This window comes from Ranitomeya imitator, chromosome 1 (genome assembly GCF_032444005.1).
Source record: "Ranitomeya imitator isolate aRanImi1 chromosome 1, aRanImi1.pri, whole genome shotgun sequence".
Lineage (NCBI taxonomy): Eukaryota > Metazoa > Chordata > Amphibia > Anura > Dendrobatidae > Ranitomeya > Ranitomeya imitator.
This window is the reverse complement of record NC_091282.1, coordinates 23,708,109-23,729,289: the sequence shown is the minus strand read 5'-3', so window position 1 is coordinate 23,729,289 and position 21,181 is coordinate 23,708,109. Positions and strand designations below refer to the sequence as shown.

Here is a 21,181-nt window from a genome sequence, read left to right as displayed (position 1 = left end):
CCTTAATCCGAGCAAACAAGTCAGAAATCAATGGCAAGGGATACTGAAACTTAACAGTGATCTTATTAAGAAGGCGGTAATCAATACACGGTCTTAGCGAACCATCCTTCTTGGCTACAAAAAAGAACCCTGCTCCCAATGGTGACGACGATGGGCGAATATGTCCCTTCTCCAGGGACTCCTTCACATAACTGCGCATAGCGGTGTGTTCAGGTACGGACAAATTAAATAAACGACCCTTAGGGAATTTACTACCAGGAATCAAATCGATAGCACAATCACAATTCCTATGCGGAGGTAGGGCATCAGACTTGGACTCTTCAAATACATCCTGAAAGTCCGACAAGAACTCTGGGATGTCAGAAGGAATGGATGACGAAATAGACAAAAATGGAACATCACCATGTACTCCCTGACAACCCCAGCTGGTTACCGACATAGAGTTCCAATCCAATACTGGATTATGGGTTTGTAGCCATGGCAACCCCAACACGACCACATCATGCAAATTATGCAGTACCAAAAAGCGAATAACTTCCTGATGTGCAGGAGCCATGCACATGGTCAGCTGGGCCCAGTACTGAGGCTTATTCTTGGCCAAAGGTGTAGCATCAATTCCTCTCAACGGAATAGGACACCGCAAAGGCTCCAAGAAAAATCCACAACGTTTAGCATAATCCAAATCCATCAGATTCAGGGCAGCGCCTGAATCCACAAACGCCATGACAGAATATGATGACAAAGAGCACATTAAGGTAATGGACAAAAGGAATTTGGACTGTACAGTACCAATAACGGCAGAGCTATCGAACCGCCTAGTGCGTTTAGGACAATTAGAAATAGCATGAGTAGAATCACCACAATAGAAACACAGTCTGTTCAGACGTCTGTGTTCGTGCCGTTCTACTTTAGTCATAGTCCTGTCGCACTGCATAGGCTCAGGCTTACTCTCAGACAATACCGCCAGATGGTGCACAGATTTACGCTCGCGCAAGCGACGACCGATCTGAATGGCCAAGGACATAGACTCATTCAAACCAGCAGGCATAGGAAATCCCACCATTACATCCTTAAGAGCTTCAGAGAGACCCTTTCTGAACAAAGCCGCTAGTGCAGATTCATTCCACAGAGTGAGTACTGACCATTTCCTAAATTTCTGACAATATACTTCTACATCATCCTGACCCTGGCATAAAGCCAGCAGATTTTTCTCAGCTTGATCCACTGAATTAGGCTCATCGTAAAGCAATCCCAGCGCCTGGAAAAATGCATCAACATTACTCAATGCAGAATCTCCTGGTGCAAGAGAAAACGCCCAGTCCTGTGGGTCGCCGCGCAAAAAAGAAATAATAATCAAAACCTGTTGAATAGGATTACCAGAAGAATGAGGTTTCAAGGCCAAAAATAGCTTACAATTATTTCTGAAGCTCAGGAACTTAGTTCTGTCACCAAAAAACAAATCAGGAATCGGAATTCTTGGTTCTAGCATCGATTTCTGATCAATAGTATCTTGAATCTTTTGTACATTTACAACGAGATTATCCATTGAGGAGCACAGAGCCTGAATATCCATGTCCACAGCTGTGTCCTGAAGCACTCTAATGTCTAGGGGAAAAAAAAGACTGAAGACAGAGCTAAGAAAAAAAAATGATGTCAGGATTTCTTTTTTCCCTCTATTGGAAATCATTGAAGGGCTCCTTGTACTGTTATGGCTGGCAATCAGGCAACACAGCGTGCAGTAATCAGCGCACATACAGAGATCTGGCAATAACCAAAAACAATAGGACGAGCTCTGAGACGTGGAATCTCTGTAGACTGCAGTACCTGATCTATCCTCACACAACTATAAGCAGCAGTGGATTGCGCCTATCAACTACCTATGCAACTCGGCACTGCCCGAGGAGCTGACTAGCCTGAAGATAGAAATACAAGCCTGACTTACCTCAGAGAAATACCCCAAAGGAATAGGCAGCCCCCCACATATAATGACTGTTAGCAAGATGAAAAGACAAACGTAGGAATGAAATAGATTCAGCAAAGTGAGGCCCGATATTCTAGACAGAGCGAGGATAGCAAAGAGAACTATGCAGTCTACAAAAAACCCTAAAACGAAAACCACGCAAAGGGGCAAAAAGACCCACCGTGCCGAACTAACAGCACGGCGGTGCACCCCTTTGCTTCTCAGAGCTTCCAGCAAAAGTTAATAGCAAGCTGGACAGAAAAAACAGAAAACAAACTAGAAGCACTTATCTAGCAGAGCAGCAGGCCCAAGGAAAGATGCAGTAGCTCAGATCCAACACTGGAACATTGACAAGGAGCAAGGAAGACAGACTCAGGTGGAGCTAAATAGCAAGGCAGCCAACGAGCTCACCAAAACACCTGAGGGAGGAAGCCCAGAGACTGCAATACCACTTGTGACCACAGAAGTGAACTCAGCCACAGAATTCACAACACAAATAGCGCTCTGTTCCTCCCGAGTCTCTCCGTATGGCTAAGTAGTACTGTACAGCCACATATGGGGTATTGCCACATTCAGTAGAAATTGTGGAACAAATTTGGTGCCATTTCTACCCATTTCTCAGTGTGAAAATGTAAAATGTGGGCTAAAACAAAATTTTTGTGGTAAAAATGTAATTATTTTTCCTTCACTGGTATAAAATTCTGTGACACACCTGTGGTGTCAATATGTTCACTGCACCCCTAGATTAATTCATTGAGAGGTGTAGATGGTAAAATGGGGTCACTTATGGTTGGGGAGGTGGGGTTCTGCTGTTCTGGCACCTCCGAGGTTCTGCCAATGTAACATGGCACCCTCAAATCAGTCCAGCAACATCTGAACTCCAATATGGCGCATCTTCCCTTCCGAGCTCTGCACTGTGCCTGAAACGTTGTTTTCATCCACATATGGGGTGTCAGCGTACTCAGAAGAAATTGCACACTAAAGTATATGATGCATTGTCTCCCGTTACCCTTGTGAAAATAATTAAAAAAAAAAAAGAGGCTAAAAACTTTTTTTTTTTTTCCACCGCTCAACGTTAAAAACTTCTGTGAAGTACCTGGGGGTTCAAGATGCTCAGCACACATCTAGATAAATTCCTTCAGAGGTCGAGTTTCCAAAATGGGGTCACTTGTGGTGGGTTTCCATTGCTTAGGTACATCAGGGGCTCTCCAAAGAAGACATGGTGTCCGCTCTCGATTGCAGCCAATTTTTCATGGAAAAAGTCAAAAGGCGCTCCATCCCTTTCGAGCAATGCCATGCACCCAAACAGTAGTTTTCCTCCACATAGTGGTTATTGGCATACTCAGGAGAAATTGCCCAACACATTTCGTGGTCCATTTTCTCCTGTTAGCCTTGTTAAAATAAAAAAATTGGGGTCTAAAGTATTTTTTTTGTGAAAAACAGTTAATACTTCATTTTTTCCTTCCACATTCCATGAATTCCTGTGAAGCACCTGAAGGGTTAATAACCTTCTTGAATGTGTTTTTGAGCACCTTGAGGGGTACAGTTTATAGAACGTCAATGAGGGGGTACTTTCTGTCATCATAGGTCTCTCAAAGACACATCAAATGTGATGTGGTTCTTAAAAAATGGTTTGTAAATTTTGTTGGAAAAATGAGAAATCGCTGGTCAACTTTTAACCCTTATAACTTCCTAACAAAAAAAAATTACGCTTCTAAAATTGTGCTGATGTAAAGTAGACATGTGGGAAATGTAATTTATTAACTATTTTGTACGACGTAACTCTCTGATTTAAGGGCATAAGAATAAAGTTTAAAAATTGCAGCATTTTAACAATTTTTGCCAAATTTCCGATTTGTCACAAATAAATGCAAGTCATATCAAACAAATTTTACCACTATCTTGAATTACAATATTTATTTTGACTAAATTTGGAAATCTGCAGCTTAAAACACAAACTACATTTACAGCTGGTGAATGAGAGGAATTTGTACTCCTTTATTTCATGGTTACTACTAGAGATGGGCGTATTCTTTGAGATTCGAATTTACCAAATTTTCTTCAAAACAGAGAGACAGAAAGGGATACAGAGTGGAGAAAGAGAGAGGGAGAGCAAAGAGAGAGAAGGAAAAAGGATCCTGGTGAATTGAATGGTGGAGTAAGTGAATTTGCAGTGACTCGAATCCAGCCACTCATTTCAAAATACTTCTCACCTGGGCGGTTATCTGTAGAGGTCTCCTCCATACACCACTGATCATTGTTTCTCACATTAGGGGTCTCCTCTTTACACTGCTGATCATCCCTCACATTAGGGGTCTCCTCTTTACACTGCTGATCGTCCCTCACATTAGGGGTCTCCTCTTTACACTGCTGATCGTCCCTCACATTAGGGGTCTCCTCTTCACTCCGCTGATCGCCCCTCACATTTTCCTCTGCAGCATTAATACTGTTCAGATCTTTAGCCAGATCCAAAACCTGCAAAACAAATATTGTAAAAGTCCCCGATGATCGGAGAAGTCCCCGAGAATAATTGTGAGAAGATCTGGACATGTGATGTCTGTGGTCAGCTGTGATCCTGACGTCTCCACCGCTCTCATTACACAAGTATAAAACATATAATACTGGAGGAGAAAACAAGACTGAACACAAGGACGTCACAGCCGTCTACACATCATAGGGAGATCTCCATCTACCTGATGGTCCTGTGGAGGAGGAGGAGGAGCGGGACATCTCTCTGGGGTTGTCCTCTTACTGGAGAGAACTGAGGAGACACAGTCAGGACTGACATCATTATTACATACAGAGAATTATAGGCCGTGTGTATTTAGTCCTGTCTATTACCTGGTGATGTGCGGGGCCGGTGCTCCTCCATCATCGCCTCCTGGTACCGATCCTTGTGTCCTTCTAGATACTCCCACTCCTCCATGGAGAAATAGATGGTGACGTCCTGACACCTTATAGGAACCTGACACACACAATGATACCGTCATCACCCAGAATCCTCCAGTGCTGTCCTGTATAATGTCCCAGCATTCCCAGCAGTGTCACCTCTCCAGTCAGCAGCTCAATCATCTTGTTGGTGAGTGCTAGGATCTTCTGGTCATTGATGTCCTCATGTATCCGGGGGTGAGGTGGAGGCTCCAGGATTGGGCTCAGGTTTCCTTCTCGTCCTTCAGACACAGGGGCCTGACAGCGATCACTAGAGGTCTTCATTACTGTGTAATCCTGAGTGTGGAGACATTAATAATATCACTACGGACATCTCCAGAGTCCATCTCCTCTCCGGTCAGATCACCGGTTATTCCCAGAAATAATGATGTCATGTGATGACATCAGAACCTCTCACCGCTCTGGTCATATCCCCCGTTATTCCCATAGATAATAATGTCATGTGATGACATCAGAGCCTCTTACCTTTCCAGTCATATCACCTGTTTTTCCCATACATCCACGCTCTATCACAACCTTCCGTAACCTCTCTAACCTTATACCCATTCGCCCAGCCCCCACTTCCCCAGTCCCAATAACATGAGCTCTGTGGAGCGCTCGCTCTATCTGCAACAAGCTTTCCTACATCCATGATCTTTTTGTTACTACCAAACTTTCCTTCCTCGCCATCACTGAAACCTGGCTCACCCCTTCTGACACAGCCTCCCCTGCTGCACTTTCCTATGGTGGCTTCCACCTTTCTCACACACCCCGCAGCAGCAGCAAGCATGGCGGAGGAGTTGGTTTTCTCCTGTCAGATAACTGCTCCTTCACCCCAATTCCACTGCCACCCTCTGTTACTCTCCCTTCCTTTGAGGTGCACTCTGTGCGCATCTTTGCCCCCACCAACCTCCAAATTGCTGTCATTTACCGCCCCCCAGGGCCAGCCACCACCTTCTTTGACCACTTCACCACCTGGCTACTTCATTTCCTTTCTGCGGACATCCCCACTATCATCATGGGCGACTTCAACATCCCCATTGACACTTCCCTCTCAGCTGCCACTAAACTTCTATCTCTCACTTCCTCCTTCGGCCTCACTCAATGGTCTTCTGCAGCCACTCACAAAGATGGCCACACATTGGACCTCATCTTCGCCCGCCTCTGCTCCCTATCTAACCTCTCTAACTCACCTCTTCCTCTTTCTGACCACAATCTACTCACATTCTCTTCCCTCTCCACGCCTTGTCTACAATCCCCACCCCACAAACTTGCACAGCCTCGCAGAAATCTTAAACACCTTGATCTACATTCACTCTGAATCCCTCCTCCCTCTCACAGACATAAGTTCCCTACACAATGCGGATGACGCTGCCGCTCTATATAACACTACAATAGCTGCAGCTTTGGAATCTCTTGCCCCTCTCACACATACCAAAGCTCGCAAAATCAACAGACAGCCCTGGCACACCAGCCTGACCAAAGAACTGAGGTGAGCTTCCAGGGCTGCAGAGCGGAGATGGAAAAGATCCCACTCCAACGAGCACTTCATCGCATTCAAACAGTCCCTCACTACTTTCAAGACCACACTCACCACAGCTAAACAAACCTACTTCTCGTCTCATATCCTCCCTGTCTCACAACCCTAAACAGTTATTCAACACCTTCAATTCTCTCCTCCATTCCCCAGCACCTCCTCCTTCACCACTCATCTCAGCTGAAGAATTTGCCTCATTTTTCAAGCAGAAGATTGATAGCATTAGAGACAGTTTTGGTCAACAACCCCCAGAGCCCTTCCTCCCAACTACCCATCCCTCCACCTTGAAAAAAAACTTCTCCACCATCACAGAAGATCGACTCTCCACTCTACTCTACTCTCAAAATCGCATCTCACCACCTGTGCACTTGACCCGATCCCTTCCCACTTCATCCCAAACCTCGCCACAGTCTTAATCCCAACTCTAACCCATCTCTTCAACCTATCACTAACAACTGGTGTTTTCCCCTCAAGCTTTAAACATGCCTCAATCACACCTATCCTCAAAAAGCCCTCTCTTGACCTATCCTCTGTATCTAGCTATCGCCCTATATCACTTCTCCCCTATGCCTCAAAACTACTGGAACATCACGTCCATCTTGAACTGTCCTCCCATCTATCTTCCTGCTCTCTTTTCGACCGCTTACAATCAGGCTTCCGGTCACACTACTCCACTGAAACTGCCCTAACTAAGGTCACCAATGACCTATTAACCGCCAAGAGCAAGCGACAGTACTCTATCCTCCTCCTCCTGGACCTGACCTTTGCCTTTGACACAGTGGACCATTCCTTATTACTATAGACCTTCTCATCCCTTGGCATCACAGACTTGGCCCTATCCTGGATCTCATCATACCTAACAGACCGGACATTCAGCGTCTCCCACTCACACACCACCTCCTCACCTCGCCCCCTATCTGTCGGAGTCCCACAAGGTTCAGTTCTAGGGCCCCTGCCCTTCTCCATTTACACTTTTGGCCTGGGACAGCTCATAGAATCTCACGGTTTTCAGTATCATCTCTATGCTGATGACACACAGATCTACATCTCTGGACCAGATATCACCACCCTACTAACCAGAATCCCTCAATGTCTATCCGCTATTTCATCCTTTTCCGCTAGATTTCTAAAACTTAATATGGACAAAACAGAATTCATTGTCTTTCCCCCCCATCTCCCGCGACCCCCTCCCCCAACGAACCTATCCATTACAGTAAACGGCTGCCCACTCTCCCGAGTCCCACAAGCTCGCTGTCTCTGGGTAATCCTTGACACTGATCTCTCCTTCAAACCGCATATCCAAGCCCTTTCCACTTCCTGCCGCCTTCAACTCAAAAATATTTCAAGGATCTGTACATTCCTAAACCAAGAATCTGCAAAAACCCTAAAACCCTAGTCCATGCCATCATCATCTCCCGCCTCGACTACTGTAACCTCCTGCTCTGTGGCCTCCCCTCTAACACTCTCGCACCCCTCCAATCTATCAGCTGCCCGACTAATCCACCTGTCCCCCCGCTATTCCCCGGCCTCTCCCCTCTGTCAATCTCCAGTATAAAACCCTAACCATGGCGTACAAAGCCATCCACAACCTGTCTCCTCCATACATCTGCGACCTCATGTCCCTGTACTTTCCTGCACGCAACCTCCGATCCTCACAAGATCTCCTTCTCTACTCTCCTCTTATCTCCTCTTCCCACAATCGCATACAAGATTTCTCTCGCGCAACACCCCTACTCTGGAACTCTCTACCACAACATATCAGACTCTCACCTACCATCGAAACCTTCAAAAAGAACCTGAAGACCCACCTCTTCCGGTAAGCCTACAACCTGAAGTAACGACCGATCGACCAAACCACTGCACGACCAGCTCGATCCTCACCTACTGTATCCTCACCCATCCCTTGTAGATTGTGAGCCCTCGCGGGCAGGGTCCTCTGTCCTCCTGTACCAGTTGTGATTTGTATTGTTCAAGATTATTGTACCTGTTTTTATTATGTATACCCCTCCTCACATGTAAAGCGCCATGGAATAAATGGCGCTATAATAATAATAAATAATAATAATACATAAAGAGGTCACGTGATGACATCAGAGCCTCTCACCTCTCCAGTAAGCTGGAAGATTATCTCTAGAGTGAGACTAAATAACTTCTCTGCCATCTTGTGTCTGTCCTTATTCATCCTCGGTTGAATCAGGAAAATTATTTTATAGTGAAGAGAAAGGATCCTTTATTGCAAGAACCTGAAGTAAGAGGAGACAATGGAAAATAATAATCAATTCCATGCAGAAGATACAATTACCGGATATATTAAGAGGAAACACTTAATGAACTAGCAGGGGCGACACCTTGGTGACTAGTTATCCCACTCACCTCAAGTGCCAGAATAGGTGCATCTTCCAGATGTGCCTTTTCTGGGGTGGCTGGGGGCAGATGTTTTTAGCCGGGGGGGGGGGGGGCAATAACCGTGGACCCTCTCCAGGCTATTAATATCTGCCCTCAGTCACTGGCTTTACTACTCTAGCGGAGAAAATTGTGCGGGAGCCCACGTCAATTTTTTCCGCCATTTAACCCCTTAATTTACTAGCTAGAACGGCCAAATTTTGCATAGACACACTACTGACATTAGTAGTGTGGAATATGCAAAACAAATGGTGATATGAGATGGTTTACTGTATGTAACCATGTCTCATATCATGTCGGGTTTTAGGAAGGAGAAAGCAAAAGCCGGTAATTGAATTACCGACTTTCTGCTACATCGCGCTGGATGAAATATTTATATACATATATGTGTCTACTGATATATATATATATATATATATATATATATATATATATATATATATACATACAGTATATATGTTTTGTTTTTTGACACATGGATCCCTTGTATAGCCGTATGTCGGTTTTGCAAGCCTGCGATAAAAACACGCAGTACGGATGACATACGGATTACATACGGAGGATGCCATGCGCAAAAAACGCTGAAACACCCTGCCTACGGAGGAGCTACGGACCACTATTTTCGGGACTTTTCAGCGTATTACGGCCGTAATATACGGACCGTATTTTCATACGCTGAATGTGAAGCCGGCCTTAGGGTGGTTTTTTCCCGGTCATGTTCCAACTTACAGAACGGGTATACTGGGGTCACCACAGAAGAATCGGTGGTGTGCTTTGACATTTTATCCTAGCGCTGTGCCACACAGCTGAACCTCTCTACCCATCTTACAAGTTTACAAATTGATATGGCGCCATCTTGCCCCCCGTAGAACATATCAGAGGTTACAGTGTGCCTCGGATAATTTTTTTTATCTTTACATTTACTAATAAATTTTATTGCGGGTACACCAAATGAAGCAGCTCGTTGCTCAGAGGAGGTCGCACACAAAGTCTTAACACACCTCTTACAGAGGCCATCTTCTCCATGAAACTCAGTCACCTAGACTGGAAATAATCAGTTGAGTAATAGGAAGTGATGGTGTAGCCTTTATTAGCTGCTACATGATGAGGACTACACCATAATTTCCTACTACAGTTTTTTTTTTTGTGCAATTTTATTCAGAAACGGGAAAACAAAAAAGTACAATAAAATTGCAAACTAAAAATAGTGTTCATTGTGTAGTAAAAATGTATCTGGCCAGATGATTCTCCAGGTCAGTATGATTACAGCAATAGCAAAATTATCTAGATTTTATATAGTCTAGTGTCAAAAAAACAAAATTCTGAAATTTGTTGAAAAAAACAAAATATGAGATCCGCAGCTGTGAAGGTCGTTGTTTAATTTTTCATGCTGAGCTAACCTCTTAGCGCATTTTGGGGGAAAGTGTGGTGACCAAAAAAAAAATGGAAATTCATTATACAGCTTTTTTTTGTGGAATTTAATGTATGGCTTAAATCTTTTTTATATTTTGTAATATCACACTATTTTGGTCACAACAATATCAAATACCTCATTTAAAAACAAAAAAACAAACTATTTTTGCGAGGGAAATTAAAGCTTTAATATTTAAAAATTATATATTTTTTGGATTTTTATTTGTGTTTTTAGTTCCCCTTGGGGACTGGAGCCTGTGGGCATCTGACTGATAACACTATATACTGGCACAGTACTGCAGTATATAATGGAATTGAGGAGCCTCTCAGGAAGACTAAGGCTAAGTTCACATTTGCGTTGTGCGGTGCAGCGTCGGCGACGCAGCGCACAATGCAAATGTGAACGCATGCACAACGCAGCATTTTGCGACGCATGGGTTCATTTTTTCATGATTTTTGGTGCAGAAAAAACTGCATCATGCCCTGACAGTTGCGCCAAAGTGACGCATGCATCACAAAATGCAAGAGCAACGCATGTCCATGCGACCCCCATGTTAAATATAGGGGCGCATGACGCATGCGTCGCCACGGCTGCCCCCGACGCAACGCTAATGTGAACGTAGCCTAACATGGCAGTGGTGGAGGCCTTCTGCAGGTTCTTGGCTGCCATTGTATTGCCAGAGACCAATGACAAAAAAAAAAACTGCCGGCAGTGGAGAGGGGCACTGAAATGGTTAAACAGCAGTGATAAGAGCTAGCTCTGGACTCTGCAGTTACAGATAGATGCCAGTCATGCAAAACAACCGGAATCTGCCTGGTATGGCGAGTTCCGAACCCGGCTTCTTACTTTCATTAACACCCTATGATGAAAATATAGTTCTCCAGCTCTCTATCTGCAGCCAGCCACATATGACTGTCATGGCCGATGGATTGGGACATGCGAATAGAGTGGCACCAACTCTACCAGCTACATCTAGAAATGTTTTACAGAATATACAGTAGCTTAGAGCTAGAGATGGTGTGAATTCGTAAGAATAGTTGGCACCATACTGTGGCTTTTTTCCACCACTCCAAACTGTGTCACAAGTCCGAATTGTCCTCGTCATATTATCCTTGGGGGCTCGTCTCTCCCACGCTTGGTCCTCCTGCAGCCAACTGTGCTCAGAATTCTGATGTTGGCGCACCCTCTGTCTTAGCAAAGATCCTTCCCTGACGTCTTCACACCAATGGACGCCATGGACGCCGCAGAGACGGGACTCGGATCACTCAGGCAGAAGGGCTATTAGCGGGTGAAACAGAACCGTGTGGATGACTAAAATTTTCCTCAAACTCTTTCTTATTACACTTACATGACCAGCGTTTATCAATAAAGCAATCGCCATCTTTGTCATGCTGGACACGTATTTTAATAGGCTGTTAAAGTAAAAAGTCGGCTCAGGAGTGGGGCCTGCTTCATACCAGGCAGATGCTGGCTGTGTTACACAGCTGACAACCGACTTTAACTGAAGTTTATAGAAGCTCACAACCACTTAAATGCCATTGTCAACACATACACGTGCACGTGCACAGGCTAACATCGGCACAAGCAACAAAATCACAGGATGCGGTCTGATTGCCACTGCAGTTGGGGAACTGCTGAAGACCCCTGTAATTGCCATCTTGGTCCTCCTGTGAAGCCCAGTGACAAGCGGTCGAATGATCGCAGGTTCCAATCCAATAAAGTTTAAGAAAAAAAAAAGTTTTAAAAATTATATTAAATTTTTGAAAAACACGTGTTTTCCCCTTAATAAAAATACACGATGTAAAAACAAAATCTAAAACAGGATGGCAGATTTGAGGTAATTTTTTTGAGAATTTCACTTCACTCGGAATACATTTTTTCCCATTTTTTCAGTACATTACATGGTAAAATGGATTGTGTCATTCAAATCTACAACTCGTCCCGCAACACACAAGCCTCATAAGGCTGGAAAAAGGTGAGGGGAAAAAATGGAAGCACAAAATTCTCTATTCAAACAAGCGTTCTCAGGGGCTCCCAGGAGGCCGTCAGATAACGCCGTTAACACTTATTGAAGTGTATGAAGGAAATGTAAAACCTATCAAGTTTCCTTCATATCATCTCCTTCCTGTCAGGAAAAACAATGGCCTCAGTCACAGTGGTGAGGTAAAGTGAAAGCAAAGCTGTGATTGGGTAAAATGAAAGCTGTGCTCTGCTTGGTTGCTCGGACAACATGAAAACAGAGCCGTGATTGGTTGATGTGTAGAACAAAAGTAAAGTAGGTTTTCCTTTGGAAAATTCTGTTAACCGAGATCAGACAAGTGTCGTCCTGTCACACAAGGTAACGGGGCTGAAACAAATGAATCTCGGATGGATATTGAAGTACTGAAGTCTGTCTTCCATGCATCATCTGTATTTATAGACTTTAACCCAGGAGTGAGGAATCTTCTTTCTGCGAAGGGCTATTTGGATATTTATACCGTCCTTCGGGGACCCACAAAGTACATCCTGACTCCGGCATTGGTGGCAGGACGTAATCTTTCATTGCATGCCCTTCAATGTTCAGTAGTGAACACTGCGTGTGTGCGCTAATAGAGCAAGAAGAAACTAATGAGCTTGTGGCAATCAAAATACAGCTCCTTGCCCAAGAATGCGGTCCCTGAGAATCTACTCGGGGGCCTGATAAAAAGTCATCGAGGGCCGTAAATGGCCCTGAGGTTCCCCACCTCTGCTTTAACCCCTTAGTGACCGAGCCAAATTTCTGAAATCTGACCAGTGTCCCTTTATGTGGTAATCTATATATATAATTGTCTAAGGGTTTTTCCGTCTGTCTGTCCAGGAAATCCCGCGTCTCTGATTGGTCGAGGCCGCCAGCCCTCGACCAATCAGAGACGGGCACAGCATCGACGTAGAAATCCCGCGTCTCTGATTGGTCGAGGCCGCCAGGCCTCGACCAATCAGCAACGGGCACAGCGACGATGATGTCATAATGGTTGCCATGGCGACGATGATGTCATAAAGGTTGCCTCGACCAATCAGCGACGGGCACAGTCTGCCGAAAATTCTGGAATCATCATTGTCCATATACTACGGGGACATGCATATTCTAGAATACCCGATGCGTTAGAATCGGGCCACAATCTAGTAACTTAATAACTCTGGAACGCTTCAACAAATCCCAGTGATTTTGAGAATGTTTTTTCGTGGCACATTATAATTTATGATAATGGTAAATTTAGGTCGATATTTTTTTATAAACACAAAACCTATCAGCAGGGCCGCCATCAGGGCATTACTGCCCTTACTGCTGTATGGGGCCCGGTGAACAGCAGAACACAGAGGGCCCCGCAGGTCCGTGGCCCCCCTTATGTGCTACTGTTCATCGGGCCCCATCCTGCAGCAAAGTGGTGAGCGCTGCGGCACACACATCGGCGATGGGGCCCGGGAGCTTTCCCAGAGCTGTGCACGGCCATCTTATCTTGACGGCTGCGCAACTCCTGCTCCCTCTGTCTTCTATGCACTTCATGTCAGGTGACAGCGCGTACGCGACGACGCCGTCGCGTATGCGCCGCCGGACATGTACCGGACTCTGCCGGCAGAGACGCGCTGCTGGGGAGCAACTGAGGTAAGTATACAAAACTTTTTTTTGTTTTCTGTACAAAATGAATTAAATGGGTGAAGGAAGGAGGAATTGCACATGATGACAGGGGAAGGAGTAAGGGGGACTGCACATGATGAGGTGGGGAGGGGGATAAAGGGGGACTGCACATGATGAGGTGGAGGGGGTTAAAGGGGGACTGCACATGATGATGTGGGGAGGGATGTGAAAGGGGGACTGCACATGATGTGGGGAGGGGGTTGAAGGGGGACTGCACATGACGATGTGGGGAGGGGGGTTAAAGTGGTACTGCACATGATGATGTGGGGAGCTAAAGGGGGACTGCACATGATGTGGGGAGGGGGTTAAAAGGAACTGCAAAGGATGACATGGGAGTAAAAGGGATTGCACATGATGATGTGGTGGGTAAAGGGGGACTGCACATGAAGTGGGGGGTTAAAAGGAACTGCAAAGGATGACATGTTGGTAAAGGGGACTGCACATGATGATGTTGAGGGAGGGTAAAGGGGGACTGCACATGATGATGTGGTGAGGGAGGTTAAAGGGAGACTGCACATGATGATGTGGGGGGTTAAAGAAACTGCACATGATGATGTGGGGAGGGGGTTAAAGGGGGACTGCACATGAAGTGGGGATTAAAAGAAACTACAATGGATGACATGGGGTAAAGGGGACTGAAAATGATGAAGTGGGGGTGAAGGACTGCACATGATGAAGTGGGGGAGGGGACAGGAGACAGCAAATGATGAATTGAGAGTGAGGGAAGAGGGACAGCAATTGAATTGAAGGTGGGGGTGGAGAGAGCAAATCATAATTGGGAGAGAGCAAATAATTTTGAGGGTGGGTGAGTAAATGATGTATTGAATGTGGGGGTAGAGCTGTTGATAATGAATAGAGGGTGGGAGAAAATACATGACAATGAATTGGGGCGGAAGGGGCATGTAAATATAATGAGTCGGGGGAGCGGGAGGTACATAGTGGGGTCATTGAGAATGCAATGACTGGTAATGAATTGGGGGAAAGAGTACAGGTGCTAATTAATTTATATATTTATTAGGTGGGGAAAGTGGCTATGTATAGCTAGACGGGGCTCAGTGGCGTATTATAATTTATATTTGGAATGGTGGGTTGCATAATAACCAATTGTGTATTAACTAGATGGTGGCCCGATTCTAACGCATCGGGTACTCCAGAATATGTATGTATGTATATAGCAGCCACATAGTATATAGCACAGGCCTCGTAGTATATAGGAGCCATGTAGTATATAGCAGACAAATACTTTCACCAAAAGATGCAATTTTGGGTTGAATCTCACTCAAGTTCCTGCCTAGGATAAAGTCTCTGGAGTTTTCACTTTGGTGCATTATTGGAACTTTTTGGTGATGAAAAAAGTCACAAAAAAACTAAAATTTTTGATATTGTGATGAATTCATGAACCATGAATAAAATAGCAATAAAATCTCAGGAGTTACCACTGGACGAAAAAAAAGTGACTTCAATAAATCCCAAATGATGATTCGAGGCCGTATTCTTTATTCCATCTTCATTAAAAATACACAACTATAGGGGAGGAAGCAGGAACAAGGAGCTGAGGAGGTTTCGCCTGGCTTACGCTTCAGCTGGCGTCTACACTGCTTGTGACTTTTAATGAAGATGCAAAATAAGTTTTCAGAAGTGCCGGTGACTGCCGTCTCCAGTCTTTATTTTATACTATAGAAGACTCTACCCAATAAATACAGTAAGATAGACGAGATCATAACAATTAGAGACCGGAGTGATTATGGGATAAGTGATCGCTTGCTCCAGATCACACATGTTCACTGCCCACGTGCCCAGAGCGAGGCAGTAACCTTACATCTGTTTATATGGGATCATTCTAACATTGATGTGTGCACCATTGTGCCAATAAAACAATGTCATTATAGACCATAGAAAAACATAAGGCAGACCTTCCCTGACAAAGGCACCTGTTAGCAGCGAAACAAGCAAGATTACGCTCATGGTGTCAGTCTGACTCCACTTCCTTCAGATGCGCTGATATTACTGGAGATGAGATAATCGAGTCGCCGGACTGCGCACCATTGGCCCGGTCAGTAATCTATGACCGCAGGACAGGAAGACCACTAAACTCCTCTTTTCTAGAGGCTCTTCTTTTGATTAGCCAGGCTGGTGTGCCGCCATCATTGCAGCCTGCAAATGTCACACCAGCTCGGGTAATCAAAAGAATAGCCGGGAAAAGAAGAAGAGCTTGTCGGGCCTGCTGGAAAGAAAAAAAGAAGAGCTTGTCGGGCCTGCTGGAAAGAAAAAAAGAAGAGCTTGTCGGGCCTGCAGGAAAGAAAAAAGAAGAGCTTGTCGGGCCTGCAGGAAAGAAAAAAAGAAGAGCTTGTCGGGCCTGCAGGAAAGAAAAAAAAGAAGAGCTTGTCGGGCCTGCTGGAAAGAAAAAAAGAAGAGCTTGTCGGGCCTGCAGGAAAGAAAAAAAGAAGAGCTTGTCGGGCCTGCAGGAAAGAAAAAGAAGAGCTTGTCGGGCCTGCAGGAAAGAAAAAGAAGAGCTTGTCGCGCCTGCAGGAAAGAAAAAGAAGAGCTTGTCGGGTCTGCAGGAAAGAAAAAAAGAAGAGCTTGTCGGGTCTGCAGGAAAGAAAAAAAGAAGAGCTTGTCGGGCCTGCAGGAAAGAAAAAAGAAGAGCTTGTCGGGTCTGCAGGAAAGAAAAAAAGAAGAGCTTGTCGAGCCTGCAGGAAAGAAAAAGAAGAGCTTGTCTGGCCTGCAAGAAAGAAAAAAGAAGAGCTTGTCGGGCCTGCTGGAAAGAAAAAGAAGAGCTTGTCGGGCCTGCAGGAAAGAAAAAGAAGAGCTTGTCGGGCCTGCAGGAAAGAAAAAAAAGAGCTTGTCGGGCCTGCTGGAAAGAAAAAAGAAGAGCTTGTCGGGCCTGCAGGAAAGAAAAAAAGAAGAGCTTGTCGGGCCTGCTGGAAAGAAAAAAAGAAGAGCTTGTCGGGCCTGCAGGAAAGAAAAAGAAGAGCTTGTCGGGCCTGCAGGAAAGAAAAAAAAGAAGAGCTTGTCGGGCCTGCTGGAAAGAAAAAAAGAAGAGCTTGTCGGGCCTGCAGGAAAGAAAAAAAGAAGAGCTTGTCGGGTCTGCAGGAAAGAAAAAAAGAAGAGCTTGTGGGGCCTGCAGGAAAGAAAAAGAAGAGCTTGTCGGGTCTGCAGGAAAGAAAAAAAGAAGAGCTTGTCGGGCCTGCAGGAAAGAAAAAGAAGAGCTTGTCGCGCCTGCAGGAAAGAAAAAGAAGAGCTTGTCGGGCCTGCTGGAAAGAAAAAAGAAGAGCTTGTCGGGCCTGCAGGAAAGAAAAAAAGAAGAGCTTGTCGAGCCTGCTGGAAAGAAAAAAAGAAGAGCTTGTCGGGCCTGCAGGAAAGAAAAAGAAGAGCTTGTCGGGCCTGCAGGAAAGAAAAAAAGAAGAGCTTGTCGGGCCTGCAGGAAAGAAAAAGAAGAGCTTGTCGAGCCTGCAGGAAAGAAAAAAAGAAGAGCTTGTCGAGCCTGCAGGAAAGAAAAAAAGAAGAGCTTGTCGGGCCTGCTGGAAAGAAAAAGAAGAGCTTGTCGGGCCTGCTGGAAAGAAAAAAGAAGAGCTTGTCGGGTCTGCAGGAAAGAAAAAAAAGAAGAGCTTGTCGGGCCTGCTGGAAAGAAAAAAAGAAGAGCTTGTCGGGTCTGCAGGAAAGAAAAAAAGAAGAGCTTGTGGGGCCTGCAGGAAAGAAAAAGAAGAGCTTGTCGGGTCTCCAGGAAAGAAAAAAAGAAGAGCTTGTGGGGCCTGCAGGAAAGAAATAAGAGTAGATTGGCGGCCTGCAGGAAAAGAAGAAGAGGTTAAGAGCTTGTCGGGCCTGCAGGAAAGAAAAAGAAGAGCTTGTTGGTCCTGCTGGAAAGAAAAAAGAAGAGCTTGTCGGGCCTGCAGGAAAGAAAAAAGAAGAGCTTGTCGGGCCTGCAGGAAAGAAAAAAAGAAGAGCTTGTCGGGCCTGCAGGAAAGAAAAAAAGAAGAGCTTGTCGAGCCTGCAGGAAAGAAAAAAAGAAGAGCTTGTCGGGTCTGCAGGAAAGAAAAAGAAGAGCTTGTCGGGCCTGCAGGAAAGAAAAAAAGAAGAGCTTGTCGGGTCTGCAGGAAAGAAAAAAAGAAGAGCTTGTCGGGGCTGCAGGAAAGAAAAAGAAGAGCTTGTCGGGTCTGCAGGAAAGAAAAAGAAGAGCTTGTCGGGCCTGCAGGAAAGAAAAAAAGAAGAGCTTGTCGGGTCTGCAGGAAAGAAAAAAAGAAGAGCTTGTCGAGCCTGCAGGAAAGAAAAAGAAGAGCTTGTCGGGTCTGCAGGAAAGAAAAAAAGAAGAGCTTGTCGGGCCTGCAGGAAAGAAAAAGAAGAGCTTGTCGCGCCTGCAGGAAAGAAAAAGAAGAGCTTGTCGGGCCTGCTGGAAAGAAAAAAGAAGAGCTTGTCGGGCCTGCAGGAAAGAAAAAAAGAAGAGCTTGTCGAGCCTGCTGGAAAGAAAAAAAGAAGAGCTTGTCGGGCCTGCAGGAAAGAAAAAGAAGAGCTTGTCGGGCCTGCAGGAAAGAAAAAAAGAAGAGCTTGTCGGGCCTGCAGGAAAGAAAAAGAAGAGCTTGTCGAGCCTGCAGGAAAGAAAAAAAGAAGAGCTTGTCGAGCCTGCAGGAAAGAAAAAAAGAAGAGCTTGTCGGGCCTGCTGGAAAGAAAAAGAAGAGCTTGTCGGGCCTGCTGGAAAGAAAAAAGAAGAGCTTGTCGGGTCTGCAGGAAAGAAAAAAAAGAAGAGCTTGTCGGGCCTGCTGGAAAGAAAAAAAGAAGAGCTTGTCGGGTCTGCAGGAAAGAAAAAAAGAAGAGCTTGTGGGGCCTGCAGGAAAGAAAAAGAAGAGCTTGTCGGGTCTCCAGGAAAGAAAAAAAGAAGAGCTTGTGGGGCCTGCAGGAAAGAAATAAGAGTAGATTGGCGGCCTGCAGGAAAAGAAGAAGAGGTTAAGAGCTTGTCGGGCCTGCAGGAAAGAAAAAGAAGAGCTTGTCGGGCCTGCTGGAAAGAAAAAAGAAGAGCTTGTCGGGCCTGCAGGAAAGAAAAAAGAAGAGCTTGTCGGGCCTGCAGGAAAGAAAAAAAGAAGAGCTTGTCGAGCCTGCAGGAAAGAAAAAAAGAAGAGCTTGTCGGGCCTGCAGGAAAGAAAAAAAGAAGAGCTTGTCGGGTCTGCAGGAAAGAAAAAAAGAAGAGCTTGTCGGGGCTGCAGGAAAGAAAAAGAAGAGCTTGTCGGGTCTGCAGGAAAGAAAAAGAAGAGCTTGTCGGGCCTGCAGGAAAGAAAAAAAGAAGAGCTTGTCGGGTCTGCAGGAAAGAAAAAAAGAAGAGCTTGTCGAGCCTGCTGGAAAGAAAGAAGAGTAGATTGGCGGCCTGCAGGAAAAGAAGAAGAGGTTAAGAGGTTGGCGGACCTCCAAAAAATAAAGAGGCGATTGTGGCCCAGCGGTGACAGATTACGGACAGGTCCGGTGGTCCGGATACGGCTAATCTCACCCCTGTGTCCCCGGTCTCCTCCATGTTTGCTCTAACAACCTTTGTGTTGGCTAAATCCACTATTTGCTGTTCGCGGTCGGCTCCGTTCACACGGTTTGTATACGGCCGGGATCTCTACACCTACAACAACAACACAAGACCCCACAACTCATCACTGCTGAATCCCCCAATAATCACAGGGATCACAGCTGTCTACAGGGGACAATGTGCGCATGTGCAGCAGGGAGGCCCGGGACCAGAACCTGCTCTACCTGTCCTGTACAAATAACTGATTGTGCTCCGCTCCCCCTATTGTTCTCTCCTCCAGCTCATCCCCTCCACGTACAGAAGAGAGGAGCCGCCATCAGCTCCGCACCGCGACCTCCGCCCGCACCCGGGAACAGCCAGGGAGGAACGAGAAGAAAACCGGCAGCGACCGGAGCCGAGGACCCACACCTACCTCCACCTGCAGAGCGGCCCCGTGTGCGGCCAGGACCTGTGTGACGTCACCGTCATGTGATCAGTCACATGGGGAGGAGTCACATGATCAGGGGGCGGAGCTCCAGGGTTCTCAGTGTCTGCAGGACTCTGCTGTGCTGGATGATGTCTAATGTCATAGAGGAGGATGGAGCAGAGCCGTGTGTGTAATGTGTGCGGAGCGGAGCCGTGTGTGTAATGTGTGCGGAGCGGAGCCGTGTGTGTAATGTGTGCGGAGCGGAGCCGTGTGTGTAATGTGTGCGGAGCGGAGCCGTGTGTGTAATGTGTGAGGAGCGGAGCCGTGTGTGTAATGTGTGCGGAGCGGAGCCGTGTGTGTAATGTGTGCGGAGCGGAGCCATGTGTGTAATGTGTGCGGAGCGGAGCCGTGTGTGTAATGTGTGAGGAGCGGAGCCGTGTGTGTAATGTGTGCGGAGCGGAGCCGTGTGTGTAATGTGTGAGGAGCGGAGCCGTGTGTGTAATGTGTGCGGAGCGGAGCCGTGTGTGTAATGTGTGCGGAGCGGAGCCGTGTGTGTAATGTGTGCGGAGCCGTGTGTGTAATGTGTGCGGAGCGGAGCCGTGTGTGTAATGTGTGAGGAGCGGAGCCGTGTGTGTAATGTGTGCGGAGCGGAGCCGTGTGTGTAATGTGTGCGGAGCGGAGCCGTGTGTGTAATGTGCGCGGAGCGGAGCCGTGTGTGTAATGTGCGCGGAGCGGAGCCGTGTGTGTAATGTGTGTGGAGCGGAGCCGTGTGTGTAATGTGTGCGGAGCGGAGCCGTGTGTGTAATGTGTGCGGAGCGGAGCCGTGTGTGTAATGTGCGAGGAGCGGAGCCGTGTGTGTAATGTGTGCGGAGCCGTGTGTGTAATGTGTGGGGAGCGGAGCCGTGTGTGTAATGTGTGCGGAGCCGTGTGTGTAATGTGTGCGGAGCGGAGCCGTGTGTGTAATGTGTGCGGAGCGGAGCCGTGTGTGTAATGTGTGCGGAGCAGAGCCGTGTGTGTAATGTGTGCGGAGCAGAGCCGTGTGTGTAATGTGTGCGGAGCGGAGCCGTGTGTGTAATGTGTGCGGAGCCGTGTGTGTAATGTGTGCGGAGCCGTGTGTGTAATGTGTGCGGAGCGGAGCCGTGTGTGTAATGTGTGCGGAGCGGAGCCGTGTGTGTAATGTGTGCGGAGCGGAGCCGTGTATGTAATGTGCTCGGAGCGGAGCCGTGTGTGTAATGTGTGCGGAGCGGAGCCGTGTGTGTAATGTGTGCGGAGCCGTGTGTGTAATGTGTGCGGAGCCGTGTGTGTAATGTGTGCGGAGCGGAGCCGTGTGTGTAATGTGTGCGGAGCGGAGCCGTGTATGTAATGTGTGCGGAGCGGA

The 21,181-nt window shown here is 46.5% G+C and overlaps 1 protein-coding gene across 1 annotated transcript in view; it reads right to left on the bottom strand.

Annotated features, from left to right (window-relative positions):
- Nucleotides 1-19,864, bottom strand: part of LOC138659112 (oocyte zinc finger protein XlCOF7.1-like) — a 34,769-nt gene extending 14,905 nt beyond the window's left edge. Inside the window, exons 1-6 of the mRNA XM_069745882.1 lie at nucleotides 19,810-19,864; nucleotides 8,530-8,668; nucleotides 5,009-5,185; nucleotides 4,802-4,925; nucleotides 4,654-4,721; nucleotides 4,174-4,435 (exon numbers count right to left, since the gene is read on the bottom strand). Of these exons, the coding sequence (XP_069601983.1) occupies nucleotides 4,174-4,435; nucleotides 4,654-4,721; nucleotides 4,802-4,925; nucleotides 5,009-5,185; nucleotides 8,530-8,607 (709 nt within the window). The 5' untranslated portion in view covers nucleotides 8,608-8,668; nucleotides 19,810-19,864. The remainder of the gene's footprint in view (nucleotides 1-4,173; nucleotides 4,436-4,653; nucleotides 4,722-4,801; nucleotides 4,926-5,008; nucleotides 5,186-8,529; nucleotides 8,669-19,809) is intronic.
- Nucleotides 19,865-21,181: the final 1,317 nt, after the last annotated feature.